General features: G+C 39.8%; 1 protein-coding gene across 1 annotated transcript in view; it reads right to left on the bottom strand.

The window, feature by feature from the left end:
- vstm2a (V-set and transmembrane domain containing 2A) overlaps nucleotides 1-16,771 on the bottom strand; it is a 75,447-nt gene that overhangs the window by 12,528 nt on the left and 46,148 nt on the right. Inside the window, exons 3-4 of the mRNA XM_058060047.2 lie at nucleotides 13,726-13,770; nucleotides 5,854-6,190 (exon numbers count right to left, since the gene is read on the bottom strand). Coding sequence (XP_057916030.2) covers nucleotides 5,854-6,190; nucleotides 13,726-13,770 — 382 coding nt within the window. The remainder of the gene's footprint in view (nucleotides 1-5,853; nucleotides 6,191-13,725; nucleotides 13,771-16,771) is intronic.

Raw genomic sequence — 16,771 nt, 5'->3', positions numbered from 1 at the left:
TGTGGGCTAACTCCACCCACAAAAGCTGTTTAACCCAAGAAGATGGGTTTTGATAGGCACCGTAACTTTGTCTCTAGCACTTGGTTGATCCTCTCTGCTTGTCCATTAGACTGGGGGTGAAATCCAGACGAGAGACTGACGGTGGATCCCAGCAAGTGGATTCCACAAAATTACTTCCAAAACAAGGAGACAAATTGAGGACCACGATCGGACACTATGTCCTGAGGGAAACAAAAAATGCAAAATACATTCTTGAGCGTTGCCTCGGACGTTTCTTTGGCAGAGGGAATTTTAATGAAGGAATGAACCTTGACCTCTTTGAAAATCTGTCCACTCTGAGTACGACCCCTTCTCCAACGGGGGGAGTCCACAAACAAAATCCAATGAGATAAGGGACCAGGGCCGGTGGCAATTAGACATGATTCTCCCACGGGTCTCTGTGAGGAACATTTGTTAGCAGCACAAACAGGAAAGGCAGCAACATATTCAGAATCATCCTTAGTCATGTTGGGCCACCAAAAGTGTTGCAGGGTCTTTTTCACCCCAGGGTGACATGAGGTCTTATTCGTGCGAACCCAATGAATGACCGGACCCCTCATGGCTTCCACAACAAACAACTTAACTGGAGGGCAGTTAGGGGGTCGAGGCACCTAAAGTCCTGCCTCTCTGTCAGGTCCACGACTGCGCTATTGACCTGTTACCAGGAACTACACCCCCACGGGGAAAACTCTTTTCCTTATCCCCCCCGAATGTCGTGCAATGAATGAGTACATCCAGGAGTCGCTCACAGCAGGGATTCAGGCCTTCCTCATCTCCTGTTGGAGCTGGTTTCTTTTTTGCAAAGAAAAAGGGCAAGTTCGTTCTGTTGTGGCTGGACGTGGAAAGGAGGACCCAAAGACAGAATTGGCGGGCACCACACAAGGTAAGGTTCAACACAAAATTTAGGGTCGGTACACGAGAAGTCAGTCTAATAAGGCAAAAGTATCCAAGAACGGCAGGCAAAAGAAGGGGTCGAAAAACAGACGAGGATCAAAAACCAGGCGAGGCAATCACGAGGAATGCTAGAACGAGACATGGGAGTACAACGAACTTGCAGCTAGCAGAAGGAACCAGACGGAATAAATAGGGAGCAAGAAATCAGGTGATGAAGAACACCTGAGGGCAATCAGGCAGGGGGCGGGAGCTTCAAGGTAAAGGCAAGGTAGAAGGTGACAGGCATGACCCTATTAGACATATTTATAGGTGTAATAATATCTAACTTTTTGTACTCTTGTGTTTTTGTCGCGTTCCAAAACCTAGTTGGCCATCATAGTATAAACCATTGCATAAAATGTTTGGGCTTTTACATGAGCAAAGTATAAATATTCAAGGATTATTGTGTAAATTTATTTAATGCATCTTTATTCTACCATAGAAAGAAAATAAATATGTTGTATTTTTAATAAGAATAAGAAATAATAAACGGATGTCAACCCCATGATTAAGCTCCAATGCAGCCATTTGTATTCCTTAGGAACTATACAGTCAAAGAAAAGAACAACCAGATTTTTCTTTCACTTTGTCCTGTTTTTTTTTTTTTTTAGCAGTTCAATATTTTTCCCAGTTTGATCCATCCAGTTCTCTAAGTTTGCTTTGTTTTTTCAATGACAGCAGACAGACGGTAATACAAGTCCTCTTTCTGTGTTTTTCCTTTCAGAGACTCCAGGAGTCAAAAAGTCCTCTGTTCTCTCAAAACTGCTGTTGATCCCCCTGACAAAAAAAAATAAGAGCGGAGCAGTTTCTTTTATGTTGTCTAGTGAACAAAACTGAAAGGACTTCCCTTGGCTATATCTTCATCAATCAGCTCCACTGTTCTGTATGACAAACGCAACTAAGCTTACATGCATTCTTTCAAAAACTGGCCTTCGGTGAAAGGCTTGCTAACCTTTTTGCTAATTTAAATGCCAGCATAAAACCCGCCTGCTGACTATGTGACTTGATGAAAACTATTTTGCTGAATCTGAATGTTACCGTTTCTTGTGTTGGTTCTTTCTGTTGCCGGAATCCTGAATAAGAAACGCTAACGTTTTCATATCAGACTGTTGCTCTCTAATTGTGAGAAAGCTTATCTTGCCCCAAGTCTACACAGGTTGTTTGCCCGTTTTCAACCTCCTCTTCACAGTTTACATGAGTCACACCATTTAAAAGCTGCAATATAATATAATCTACAGCATACAGAAAAGAAGATATAGAATATTAAATAATTATAATGTATATAAATAATTAAAGAATAAAGTCTCAAGGATCACTTACACACATACACGGTACACATACGTATAGATGAATAATAAACAATACACATAGCAACTACTGATCAATCCAAATCAATTGCAGACTTAAAATAGCTTTAAGCCCCGCCCATGTCTGGTTAAACCACACCCATTTCCGTGTATGCACCGCCCAGTCCGAGTATGGATACAGATAATTTAGATGGGCAGATACAGATACAGATACAGATAGTGGTGTACTCGCTCATCCCTCGTTTCTAATCTTTTGGGTCTTTGTGAATCGGCAGTAGAACATATGGTGGTTTCAGCACCTGATTTGACCATAAAAACCATAGAAAATTAGCTTTTTCTGCAGAGAAGCAAACACAAGCAGAACGGTGACTGACGTCCATAATTTTTGTTTTAGTGACAGATCATACATGTGAACAGTTGTTTACTTCTATGAAAAAACAAAAATGACTCAGGAAAAAAACATATTTTGATGGCAAAATAACTCCATTAATCACTGATTTAGAGCATACCACAAAATTTAACACAGAGTAATCGTCTATTTAGTAGTGGTGTGTGGATCGATCCAAATATCAATAATAGCAATCCCAATGTTGGTATCAATTCCAAAATCAAAGGTTCAATACTTGGGCTTCAGTTGATTTCCTGTCTGACTGCAAGATGCAACGTGGCAGTGTGTCTCTGCTGTCTGTCACAACATCGAGAAAGCTCCCTTTGCTCCCCACTTCCCCTTTTGTGTTTGATTTACCGTCAAGTGACTCTGTAGCGACAGGCCCGGTTGGCAGGCAGGGAAGCCCAGACATACCACGGAGAGAGCAGGAAGATGGCAGAAAGGAAAGAGGAGCAATACCAAATCCAGCGGTATCACACACCACAACTATTTACAGATGTTTGCATGTGTTTGAACTATTTACTATTTATGTGTGTGTGTGCCAACTATAGACAGACAACAACAACGGCATCACGAACGTAACCCCTATCCTTCGCTATCGCGACGGATCCCCAGCCAGACAAATTCTAGCCACCATTTCCCTCTGTCAGCACCAAATTCACCAACTTTTCTATTTTCTTCATGTCCTAGCTGCCGACCAGAGGAAAATATAACTGTTGCCCCCTACTGGGACAGAATTACATTGCCTTGTCTGAAATTCACACACAATATGCATAATACTTTGATTTGTAGCTCTCTTGGGAAAAAACAAAAGATGTCGCTTGACATCTTTGGTGTTTTGTCAACATTACTTTTTGAAAATAAGTCTTTCGACGTATTTGGCAGTGAAAAAGTTAAAAGCAAAGGTAAAAGCAAAGGCAAAGCTATTAACAGTCATTTTAAATATATATTAGCATTACTTTTTGTTTTTATGTTTTATTTTTTATATTCAATTCATATTTTTGTTTTTGTTTTAGATGTTTTTTCTATGCATGCACATCAGCAAATGAGGCAGGTGTAGCTGCACCAGATCGATTGAATTTAATTTTAGAACTGTACTCTTGAGTTGAAATTAATGTTTGTAATTTTAATAAAATACAAGTTTAAAAAAGACATGAACATTTCATTTTGGTATTGAAAAAAATATTGAATCGGATCTTGAATTTTCTGTATTGTTGCACTGCTAGTTCTTGTTTGTTTACAATGCACCGATCAGAATCAGTTTTATTGCCATTGCCAAGAATTGATTCTTGTGTCTTTACCCTAAACAAAGATGGCCCAAAGTGGAGAATCTCTGGGTGGTTTTATTGGTGTTTCAGTTCATTTTTATTCTTGTACTGTATATACACAACAATATTGTGCAATACTCTTGAGTTTATTTGAAACACTGAAGTGTGAAATCTCTCAGCAGTTACACATTATCATTTTGCAAATGTATCCATCCCCACACACTCAAGCGTGAGACCTGCATTAATCAGATCACACAGAGCTGCCCTTGTTCGTATTTTCAGCACCTACGTATGCAAACTATCCCTTCAGCCCGATGAAGAATCTCAGTGTCGCTTTGAGGTCGTACCGCCAGATCCCCGCCCCACTTTTTTTCCCACCGAGCGCATCAAATTTAAGGATGTGGGTGCCACTTTTATATAGTTTGTACATTAACGATTCTCAACCCAATCCACTGTCTATCTAAACATACACATTTTAGCTTTGTGTTATCAGCGACAGAGCAAATGTATGTAATAATACAATATGTCCAATGCCAATGAAAAACCAGCTGCAGACACATCTGAAGTAGAAGTAGTATTCTTTCAAACAGACAGCACTACATAATCGGCCTCACAGGCACTGCTTTACAGGAAAGCTACACTTTTTTGGAATTTTGGTCATCATCTACAATGAGACAAAAACACATGTTGTTCTCCTTTCTGTGGGTTCTAAACATATGACAATAGCTAAAAAGAGGCAGGTAATAAATTCATGTAAAGGGACACACTTATTCCAACTACAAAGCGATTATATATGTATATATATATATATATATATATATAATCCCTGTAATATTTTGCCCTATTTTGCATTACCAGAAAAAATGTCTACACTGCCCAACCCCACAAGTCGGTGTGGTGTTGCGAGGTGTCACTATGCCAGTAACGTAGTTCTTTGGCATAACAATGTTAATAGCAACAATAATAACAAAGTGGTTAATATGCAGGTCACAAAATACAGTCTAAATGTAGCGTTGCTGGTGGTTTTTGGAATGTTCTTTATAGACGAAATAGGTGTGTCCCATTACGTGAATTCTTAGTTGCCTCTTTTTATCTGTTTTTGTGCCTTTTGAATGCACAGAGAAGAGGACGATGTGTGTTCTTGTCTCACTAGGAGAAAATATAAAAAAAAAAAAATTGCAGCTTTCCTTTAAGTGGTTTCAATCTTATCTTACCAACCAGGTTGATAATGTTATTTTACCCTGCGTGGAATCCCCATCAAGCGATTGCGGTGTTCCGCAAGGTTTTGTTTTAGGTCCAGCACTTTTTAATGTGTAATGTATATGCTGCCACTTGGGCAAGGCCATCAGCAAACATTTCATACATTTTCACTGTTATGCTGATAATACTCTACTCCTGGTGGAAAAAAAGGGCAATTCATATTTTTAATTGTAGTTTAGACAATTTTTTAAGCATATTTCACAGCTCAACTCAGTCCTGATTTTTACTTGATCAGCCCTGAACCTCAGAGAGATACACTTACCAAAATTAGAAGCCTTACAGTTCCAGCCAATATCCTACAAGTGGCGGTCATGACACTTTGACCCTGTGCACATTTATTTGAGTGGCCTTTTATTGTGGCCAGCCTATGGCAAACCTGTGCAATAATGGTGGATTATCTCAGCACAGGAGAAGTACTCCCTAAGACAGATTTAGAACGATTTGTGAACAATATTTGATTGTTCCGGTTGTCTGTGTTCAGTTAATGAAAGATGGGATTGTCGGTAATAATGGGACAAAAAAAATACTGTAATAAAAATACTTCAAGCCTTAGTTTACCTTTATGTATGAATTATCTTTCATGTTAAGTACATTCATATTCAGATGTCTACAATGTGTACAATAACTAATCATGAATGGTTGTATTTATATACAGTACCTGAGCTGGTGTTGTGTTTGGCTGTATTTGATGATGTGTGAGAAGTAGACGAAGAATCCACCCTTTGGTCTGAACTCATGTTGTCTTGGCCCAAAGACGAGGTGGACTTTCTTGGCTTCTTGTCCGTCAGGTGTAATGGAGAACTCTTCTTGGGAGGCTGCAGTGGACGTCGTGCTCTAGCGGTGGCGTTAACCCTCAACCAAGCTTGGGCTTTGTAATCCACAATCTCCCCGTAGTTAGCTTGTGTCACGCGGCACTCGTACAAACCCTCATCACTCTTGCTGACTCTGGAGATTTGTAGCTTGTGGGAGATGTCGTTGCCCTGGACTTTAACTGTCTGTAAGAAGAATAACAAGAGACCACAGTGTCATAAAATTGCCATCACAAGGTCCAGGTCAGGAATCTTATTTTTGTCCTGTACAACCATTGGGGCGGATAGTGTTATTGTTCTAAATGCCCTTACATGCTAAATAGACGGGAAAAACTGGAAGCTACACCTTCCCTGTTACAGTATGTAGATTATTATTTGACTTTATTTTACGTTTGGGCGACCAGACCGGAGCAAGAGGGGATAGAAAAGAAGAAAAAAGAAAACGTTCTAATGCTTAGATTTTTTTTTAAATCAGATTTGACCCATACTTAGAATTTTATCTTCGATAACCGATGCTTAGAGTTCCACAAACAATGTCAATATACAATCATTACACAGTATACAGTTGAAGTGGCATGTAGTCTGGATGTCCGGAAATGTCTCACCAGGGTGGCACTTTAAAAAGCTTTAGATTGGTGCTTCTGATCAGAACATCCCTACATTTTTGTATTTTGGTTCACTCCTTAACTGCACGATGGGCGAGTAACTATAACTACTGTATTTTTGTGTATCTTACTGTAACTGAGACCTGGTCTGGTATATTTTATCACCAACAGCAGCTGGATGGCTTAAGTGTGCCATTGGTCCCAAGAAGAAACCGTAGCTGCCCTGCATAAAAAAGTCCGCCCTGAACAGTGCTTCCACTAAATATAATATATAATTAGGACAATTACAACAGTGATTGACCAAACAATTGAAAAAATTGACTGGTTGATTGCGATTGACGGGTTGGTGACAACTGATATTCATCTACAGTACTGTACATCTGTACCTATACACGGAATACCGTATCTCCTGCACATGCTGTAGACATTTGACTATATTTAGCCTCCAATATGTCCATTCTTCGGAGGACTGTGTGACACAGTCGTCTTTACTAGAAAAAAGGTTGTTAGTTAGTAAGAAACGGATGAACGAATGGAGGCCCTTTGATGCAAATAATACCCTGCCTCTGTATTGCTGATTAGCTTCTCAGGAGGAAGGCATCAAGAAATCAGCTGCTATTGTGTCTTCGCGGCATGCATGAAAGACATCTTGCGGTACTTATACTCCTACATACTCCTATAGTATTTCCTGCACAGATGCATAGAACACCGAATCCGTTGAATGAATGTTGGCGAGAAGAACGGTTAATAGGTTAGCTATTTCACTAAATCTCATTGAAATTCAAAACCATGTGGATTTCCATTGTGTATTTTCCATTCTGTTCACTATTAAAGATGGTTGGATTACATTACAGCTTACATTTTTTTTTTTTACTTTCTTGTTTGAAGGATGGAGATGGACTGTCAGATTTAAAAGAAAAAAAAATGACGGCGCTCTCATGGCCGTCTCACTTCCCCTGGTGATTAAGGACCACATACCGTGCTTTTCTTGAATGCTTTCAGGATTGTGAAAGACCATGGTCAAAGTGACAATTCCCCAGGGAAATGGGAAATCATTTTGAGGCAGCAAAGGTAAATTACAACCTCCAATAGGGCATTGAGGACAAGATTAAAATCCTCTGTTCAAGGGTAAGAACCAAATATAACTATAACTACAACAACAGCCTTGGGTTTCTGTGATTCTCACACCAATGAAAAGTACCACACAAATTCCCAGTTTATTTTAGATAAACCGTTATGATGGTTATTATTCAAGGTTATTATTTTAAAGTACACGTACATTTTCACTGCACTATTCGTACAACAAATGTTATTCTGTTAGTTTTCTTGAATATACTCCCTTCACCTGTCATTACGTGTCATCTCATTTGTGTTAATAAAAGCTGAAGATGCCCATTTCCTGTCTTTTCTCCTTTCCTTCGCCTCGGCATCAGACTGCCATGAGGGATTGTCCTCATCGCATCATTACACCGCCCGGTCCCCACACGCTCCGGCTGTGCATGAAAGTAACTCCTGCAGTTAATTCTCCACAAGACGGAAATGTTTGTCTACTGTATATACACACCATAGATTCACCATCCAATGGCGTCCCGGCACTAACGTACTGTAAATACTTTATTTTGATTTGTCTTCACTTCCGTCATCATTTCTGTTTTCCGGTTGTGCCATGTTGATCCCACCTCCTGAGTATTTCATTGGTTTGACATGACTATGATTCCTTCCTGTCTTGTGTTGGTATCGGTATTTCAACCACACTTCTGGTTCCCAAACACCACACACCAAATTCTTGGCATCAGTAAACCACGTTTTAGATTGAGACAGACTTTATTTGTCAGTCAAATTTGCATCTGCAATAGAACACAATTATATTACTTGGGCTCAAAAAAGCAGCAAATGAATAGATAAAATAACAGAATAGTGCAAAACAAAATATTTGTATTAATTGAATATATTAAATGAGCACTCTGCTTTCATATTTGTTCATTTACTCAGGTGAAGTGTTCAAAATCAGGTGCACCGCACCTCGACTTTGGGGCCAGGAAACAGGGGGCCTGGTACATGGAAATGTAAATCTTTTTCTTCCTTCTCTTTCGGCTTCGCCACAGCATATCAGTCTCCTCCATCCAACCCTGTCTTCTGCATCTGTCTCTCTCAAACCAACTACCCTCATGTCCTCCTTCAATACCACACCATTCCATAAACCTTCTCTTTGGTCTTCCCCCTTTGGCCTTCCACCGCCTACCTGGCAGCTCTAAATGCAGCATCCTTCTACCAATATATTCACTATCTCTCCTCTGGACATGTCCCAACCATCTTTGTCTGACCTCTCTGACTTCATCTCCAAGGCCTCTAACATGTAATGTCCCTCTGATGGACTCGCTCCTGATCCTATCCATCCTGGTCACTCCCAATGTGAACCTCAGCATCCTCATCTCTGCTATCTCCAGTTCTGCTTCCTGTCTTTTCCAGCAATTTTTCAAGTTGTTTATTGACATTCAAGTCAACTCAAGTTCAATGAATTTGCTTGAAATGGCACAAAGGTAAAGTCGTAAAGTGCCAGATGTTGAAAAAAGTAAGGTTACCCAAGAGTGAAAAATAATGTGTATTTCTGAATTACACAAGGCCTGTTTCAGGGACCAAAAAATCAGTCAACAATTTTAAGCTGTTCTGTTGATCAAACCTTGGCAGTTGGTGATACTAATTCCTACAGGTGTTCCAATTTCTGAAGTACTTACTACTTCCTCTGTCTGCAAAAAAATAGTGTTCAGAACCCATTGTGGTACGATACCCTTATGAACATCAGTTGAACAGCATAATTCATTCATTCATTTTTTACCGCTTATCCTCACGAGGGTTGCAGGCGGGGTACACCCTAGACTGCTGGCACATATAGACAAACAACCATTCACACTCACATTCATACCTATGGACAATCTGGAGTTGCCAATGAACCCAACATGCATGTTTTTGGAATGTGGGAGGAAGCCGGACTCCCCACACATGCACGAGGAGAACATACAAACTCCACACAGAGATATCAGAGGATGGAATCCAACTCGGGTCTCCTAGCTGTGTGGCCTGCGCGCTAACCACTCGTCCGCCGTGCAGTCCTGAACAGCATTATATTGAAGAAATTAATTTGTTGCTACAAAAACGGCAAGAAAAAAGGGAATTAACAATAGAAGAGAGACAAAGGTAGGTTTTTCCTCCAGGGAAATTGGAACTATCCCCCTCTGCTTTAATTTGACTTCTGCGTTCCTCTTCCTGTCAGTGAAACGCTGTTTTGCCTCCTATTATCTCTTGAGATCGCAAGTTGCAAGTTGTTTTTTTTTTTGTTGTTTTTTTTTTTACTTCTAACATTCATCTTGAGTCTTCTTGCCCGCCGTGATTCATCCTGTGGTGATTGGGACTTAGCCTCAGGCATTTTGGTTTGTTTGCCTTGCTGATTGCCTTTTTGTGTAATGGACCCTGAGTTAAAGGATTAAACAAACTGGCTTTCTTAACCTGCAAGAAAGTTTCAGGTTTACCATTAGCAGTTTGGTGACCAGCTGCAGCAAATGTCTCTGCATTCTTTTTGAAATTTTGCCCATCATCCACAATCGTTATGTGAGACATAACCACATATGTATTTATCTTTTCTGTGAGTTCTAAAGATATACAAACAGATAAAAAGCCTTCTAAAAAACAACTCAAAAAAGCAGCAAGAACCCTCCATTTGCATGTAATGCTGTCACAAAAGCAGACAATGTATGTCGAAGTGAAAGTTATACTTGAAATGTATATTTTTACAAAAGGCTGTTTTTCTCCTATTTTTTTTTAAGATGAAAACAAATATTTTCCTGAAACTTACCTATTTTCTACTGAATAATGGCTCGGACTAAATGAGCTAAAATTACCAAATATGATAAAATACTGCATAAAATACTGTACTGTATGTAACAAGTTTTACTTGTTATCATGAATGTACCTGTGCATACTGTATATATTAGGCCTGTCCAATTACGTGCAGTAATGAGCTGTGTCTTTGTTTATTGTTTATTGTTTTTTTTACATCTTTAAAACACACAGAAAAGAGAAAGACGTGTGTTCATGTCCCACACGAGGACTGTGGATGTTGGGTAAAATAAAAAAGTGCAGCTTTCTTAAAAAGTGCCATGCCATTGTCGAGTGTGGGGTGCAGTGTTGTGGTGGCATTGAATAATGGATTTTTGTGTTAGGGAAGGCACCATATCAGTGCAATTCATGATTCAAATTCTTCATGTATATTTTGTCAAAATATAGCACTAACTGGTGAATCTAAACTTCCACGGCCTCCCCACCTTCTGCTGAGGCACTAATGCAAGTAGGTTATGCCTGCTTAACTCCAGAACATTGACACATGCAAGACGGGGACTCTATGTGCTCTGACCATTTGAGATATATTATGGCTCATTGCCTAGCAAGGAATTAGTGTAGGGATAAGATTCTGGTAAGCCTTACAAATTCATCCTTGCACATCACACATCCATTGACTGATATTCTGTACAGTAAGTTTATGTAATAGGACTCTCTTTGCACATAGATGTTGGTGGACTCTGGAGTTGATGCATGCTGGGTCGTGTGGTAAATAATGTTGAGGCTTAATCTTTTTTTAGCGGGAAGACATCTCAGAGGGCTGTTCTGATCAAGATCAAAATGGTAATGGGTGATGGTGCAGGCATGGAAAGTTCTGTAAAATAAAACAAACTTGAATGTGCTGGATTGTGGCTTCAAACTACCGCCAAGTCTTTAGATGGGGAAAATTGGTCAGGTAAAATTAGATTTATGATCAACAATGTTCACCATGATGTCATCATTGTCAAGCGCTTTCGGCACAAAGCTTTCAAAGCAAAAGTAAACAAGCAAAGCGAAAGTGACAAAGGTTGTCATCAGTCAATCAAAGCATGAACCGAAGTTCGGTTCCAAAGGTCAGCTGACACACAGATACACATCATGACTTTGAAAGGTCTGGCTTTTCCCTATAGTTTGGGGGTTTGGGTTGATAATGTACACTCTGCACAGTCATGAGATAAAGGGGTAAGCACAAAAGTATGTAAAACGCTAAAATTTATCCTGGACTCCAAAGGGTTATCAAAATGATATGTTATTAAAGGGGACCTATTATGTGCATTTTTCAACTCTTTGTATGGAGTTGTGGACTCCTATAGAGCAGCTACACACAATGACCCACACAGAAAACATTTTAGATCTTCCAGAATCTGCACCTATTCCAGCCGCATTTCCTACAATCTGTGCTTCCCGCCAAAATGGTCTGTTTTAATTTCTTCCACACACACCCGCCTCCAGCCATGACCACTCCACTGGTGGTCACACACCCAAAGTGCTTCCTAACTCCAAACAATCCTTAATTTCTAATATAGTGGGTATAAGAGTTGATAATAAATAAATAAAGTCTTTGGAGAGCTAATTGAAGTGTTTAGGAGCTACTGTCTGGAGCCTCCTGGCACCGCTGGTGCTCTTCCAACCTTGCCTGCCTGAGGAGGGGCACTCATTGTCACACACATTTTGTCTGAACCACCACTGGTGTCGTGGAGCTCAGGAGAACCGGGATGGGATGTCACTGCGTCCACTTCGCCTGCTCGAGGAGGAGCACACATTGTCGCACACACTTTGTCAGAGGCACTGCTGGTTCCACGTAAGCCTCGTAAACCTGAGCTTGCCTTGCAAACAGAGTGTGTGTGGGGGGAGGCAGAGAGTGTATGTGGTCAACAGCGATGTCCATAAGGAAGCTTGCTTCTCTGTGACATCAGAAAAGAATGGTTTTGCAACGCCCTCGGAAACCGAGCATTTTGAGCCTTGCCAAAATACTTTCAGGGCTCACTTCCACATGTGAAAACCTCATTATCTGCACCTTTGCCATCGTTTAACACAAAAATAAAACTTTCTATCTATATTTACAGGTCAGAAAAGTGGAAAAAGGACAATAGGTTCCAAGTTTATTAAACCGTATAACAAGTCAGTGAATTTTAATAGTCCCCATTCAGGGCGGTGCCTCGAGGTGATTTACTGAATATTAAATTTGTTTTTTTTTCATAACAAGAAGAATTATTTTCAATATATATTATATTACATTTGGTTGACTATTTCTATCCACTTTGATTCTCTACCATTCTACCTCATTGGGTCTATGCTCTTGGTAAATTGGGCGCTTCACCTCAGGACTGGAGTCATTGGAACGCCGTCACACAAGCTGCTTCCCAGGTTTATTGGTCTCAGCAAAGTTGTGCCATTAACGCAATTGCTGCATGTTTTACAGTTCCCCGATGGTGGAGTCATCCCATTCATCCATGCCAAATGTTAACTGAAATGTCAGTACATTCAAGTACATGGAACCTGCTGGTATGGTATTTGTTTCCGATTAGGGAACATCATGTGGTTCAAATTTGCACAAATAACACAGCGTTGTTTACTACTTTGTCTAATATTGTTGAGCCTTTTCATTAAATGAAAAAAATATATAGTTATTATAAAAATCATTAATAATTGGCAGCACGGTGGCCTCGTGGTTAGCATGTTGGCCACACCAAAATACACCAAATACTACCAATTATTGGTACTGTCTGTTGCAGTACAAACTATAGTGGTGCAGGAAGCAGGCATCAATCCGTTGTTTGGTCACCAGAGAACTGTTAATTCTCAGCAACAATGCCAATGGCAGAACACAATGTGCCTTTCCCGAAACAACATTCTGCTTCTAATAACTACATGCCAGCAACAAAACACTGCCTTTAGTTAACTGCGTTGCATTCCTCTGTGCTCTATTAATTGGCACTTTACACTGTTGTGCTGGTATCATGTCATGGCGTTCTGTTAGCTGACATGTAACCATCCTGCCTACGCAACCTCAGCTTACCACAGTAGCGTCAAGTCATGCCACAACACCACTAAATGAACTGCACTGCTTCTTGAAAAAGCAGTTATCCCATCTTAGCCATAAAAACAAATACATTTATGGCTAGTAAAATGGTGATAAAAATTTCACAACCATTTAACGCCAAGTGTTTCTAAATTACTCTCCAACTTTCTGTCAATTGCCACTCTGAAAGAAATTATAATCTTGACATGAAATGGACTTACACTTATTTTTGTCCCCTCATCATCGGGCTCTGGCGTTATCTCCATCTGGAAAAACAGAAAGACAAATTATCAGTTATTGTCGTGCTGTGCATGACGGCCATGCTGTGTGTCTGCCTCCTTTTCCTGTTTATGCTTTGTTTTGCAGACAGTGTTGTCTGGGGGCGGAGCAATGAGGCTGGTGGACGCAATTGGCAATTAGCCTGATGCATGAGCCCATGTCCACAAATTATACCTCATGGTTTGACTGCGTTGACCATCTACTTCCGTGTTGTCATGTTGCTTGTTTTTGTGTGTTTATTTGTTCACTTGAAAGCACTTCAATGTTGAAAGTATATTTCGTCTACAACTAAAACCAGCTTCAACTAGCAACTAGCAGCTTCATTTGCTCTTTTCCGGTTGCAAAGACGGGATGCTCCGCTAGTTCGGCCACTAACCAGATTTTTTGGGCCCCCTAGCAGTCCAGGGACCTTGGAATTATCCTGAATTTTCCCCTTTGTTTATAATGAGTGCTTTTAGTCAGGAAAGTTATTTATTCTTAATAAAATTTGTAATTCACATTTTCAGTCCTGGATAATTCAATTCAATAATGCAATTCCTGTATCAGAATTGACCGCATCCTTAGCATTTTGATATCACAATAATCTTTTTTGTTGCAGTTAAAATTTGATGTTTTTTATTGTCAAACGCCATTTAAAATGAATCATAAACAACTGTATGGCACCTTGACTTCTAGTTTCAATGTAGGTTTGTTGTAAACAATACAAACAAAATAAAAATTCTAATAATCAAATGTGTAATCTTTTCCGGTTGCAAGGACACTGTATTTTTTTCGGGATGCTCCGCTAGTTCGGCCACTAACCAGATTTTTTGGGCCCCCTGGCAGTCCAGGGACCTTGGAATTGTCCTGAATTTTCCTCTTTGTTTATAATGAGTGCTTTTGGTCAGGGTACCGTATAAAGAGGAAAAGAACATCTGTAATTCTTAATAAAATTAGTAATTCATTACAATCAATTGATAAATGGATAATTACGCTATGTGAATAGTATCTGTAACTGACATTTTCAGTCCTGGATGATCGGTATCAGAATTGACCGCATCCGTAGCATTTTGATATCACAATAATCTTTTTGGTTGCAGTTGAAATTTCATATTTTTTATAGTCAAACTCAATTTAAAATGATTCACAAACAACTGTATGACACCTTGACTTCCAGTTTCAATGTAAGTTTGTTGGTAAAACAATACAAAAAAAAATAGAAATTCTAATAATCAAATGTGTAATGTCATGAGTTGATACATTCATATGGTTTCCAGGTTCCAGGGGCAACCATAAGTGTGATACAGCCCACAAAGAAAAGGAGTTTGACGACCCTGATACAGACCTTTCTATATGGAAATATGTCGTTTCAGTCAAATTATTCCAACAGATTTAAGACAAGCGTAATATAAACACTGCAGAAACGTCAAAAGGAAGAGCTGCTTCAAAGCAGGATCTTAGCCCATAAGAAACTTCTAGACAAAAAAAACAAAAAAACACCCCTTCTACCATTATAGATTATGACATAGTAAAATAGAAGGAAGGTGGAAAACACCACATACAAAAGCATAAATATGGCACCTTAAAGCCATAGGCCCATATCATTGACTCAGCATTGATTTTAGAAGCTACAATTTCCTATTTGTGTGACACTGGATACCAAATGGATGTCTTCCGAGCTATGAAAAAGCAAACAAGGAGGCAGAACAAACTTGGGAGGAGGACATGAGGACAAGCTAATGGCTTCCATAACTGAGATAAAAAGAGAAGGGCAATAGAAGGATAAGATGGCTACTTATGAGCATTTCCTGCAGAGAGCACTCCTTCAAGAGATCTAATTAACATGGAGAAACCAGTGCTTTTCTCTGGAGGATACTCTGCAGACAGGTGATTAATGAGCAGAATTACTGCTGGACCCGTTGCTGTCTCTGTCCACATGTATGCGTGACTCTTACATCTTGATCTTGCAGATGGACCTGACATACTCTATTGTGCTGAAGAGCCGTCTGCAATGATAAGGCAGAATTAACTGCTGGTTTCATGTCATTAATTTCGGGATCCCCTTTTACAAACTTCACAGCAGTTTTATTGGCTCGCTCTGCAGCATATATTTGTCACCTGATGAAGGCTAATATGAGAGATTTTCACTGGTTCTACTTTCCAAAACATGAGGATGCTGCATGACTGGAAATCTTTCATAACACCATTTCTAAGTGAAGTGCTGTACATTCTGCTACTTAAAAAAACAAAAAACAAAAACCAAAAACATTTTTCACCCTCTGTATTATACAGCAGTGTGACTGATTTATGGCTAAATTCTAATCTTGCGATCTCCTTTAGTTCAGAACTACTACTAATTATTTAAATACTGTGCTGCTTGCAAGTCAGTGAGGAAATGATAGTTCTTTCTTTGGCAGGAGCCAATTACGAGCTATCAGTGCACTCAGAACGGGCTCGTCAACCTATTGCAAACCACAGGTAATTGTATGTTACAACAAAACAGACTGACTCACTGTCTCATCTTTCAAAAAACACTACATAAAACACACAGCAGCTGAACACTTCTAAGGTATAGCTCATAAATATATAAACTTGTCCCAGTGTGTTTTTACTTTAAAAGAAAACATTTTTTTTTAAAGTTTTCCCATAAGGCATTGTGTCTGAACAATGCAATCATTGGGATGCTGCGGTGACGTCAGCTTCCCTCTGGGCTCCCTCTGGTGGACTGAGACACCTTCCACCAATTTCTATGCTGTCTATGGTCCTCTGATGAAATGTTTTTTTCCAAACAAAATGAATTATAGGAAAACATTATAATTTGTTAAATTCATATTGGTACGTTGTGAGTGGTTAGCGCACAGGCCACACAGCTAGGAGACCCGATTTCGATTCCACCCTTGGATATTTCTGTGTGGAGTTTGCATGTTCTCCCTGTGCATGTGTGGGTCTTCTCCGGGTACTCCGGTTTCCTCCCACATTCCAAAAACATGCTAGGTTAATTGGCGACTC

The sequence above is a fragment of the Doryrhamphus excisus genome, linkage group LG5 (assembly GCF_037039965.1).
Source record: "Doryrhamphus excisus strain RoL-2023G ecotype Guam linkage group LG5, RoL_Dexc_Guam_v1.1, whole genome shotgun sequence".
Classification (NCBI taxonomy): Eukaryota; Metazoa; Chordata; class Actinopteri; order Syngnathiformes; family Syngnathidae; genus Doryrhamphus; species Doryrhamphus excisus.
This window is presented reverse-complemented; position numbering and strand designations above follow the sequence as displayed.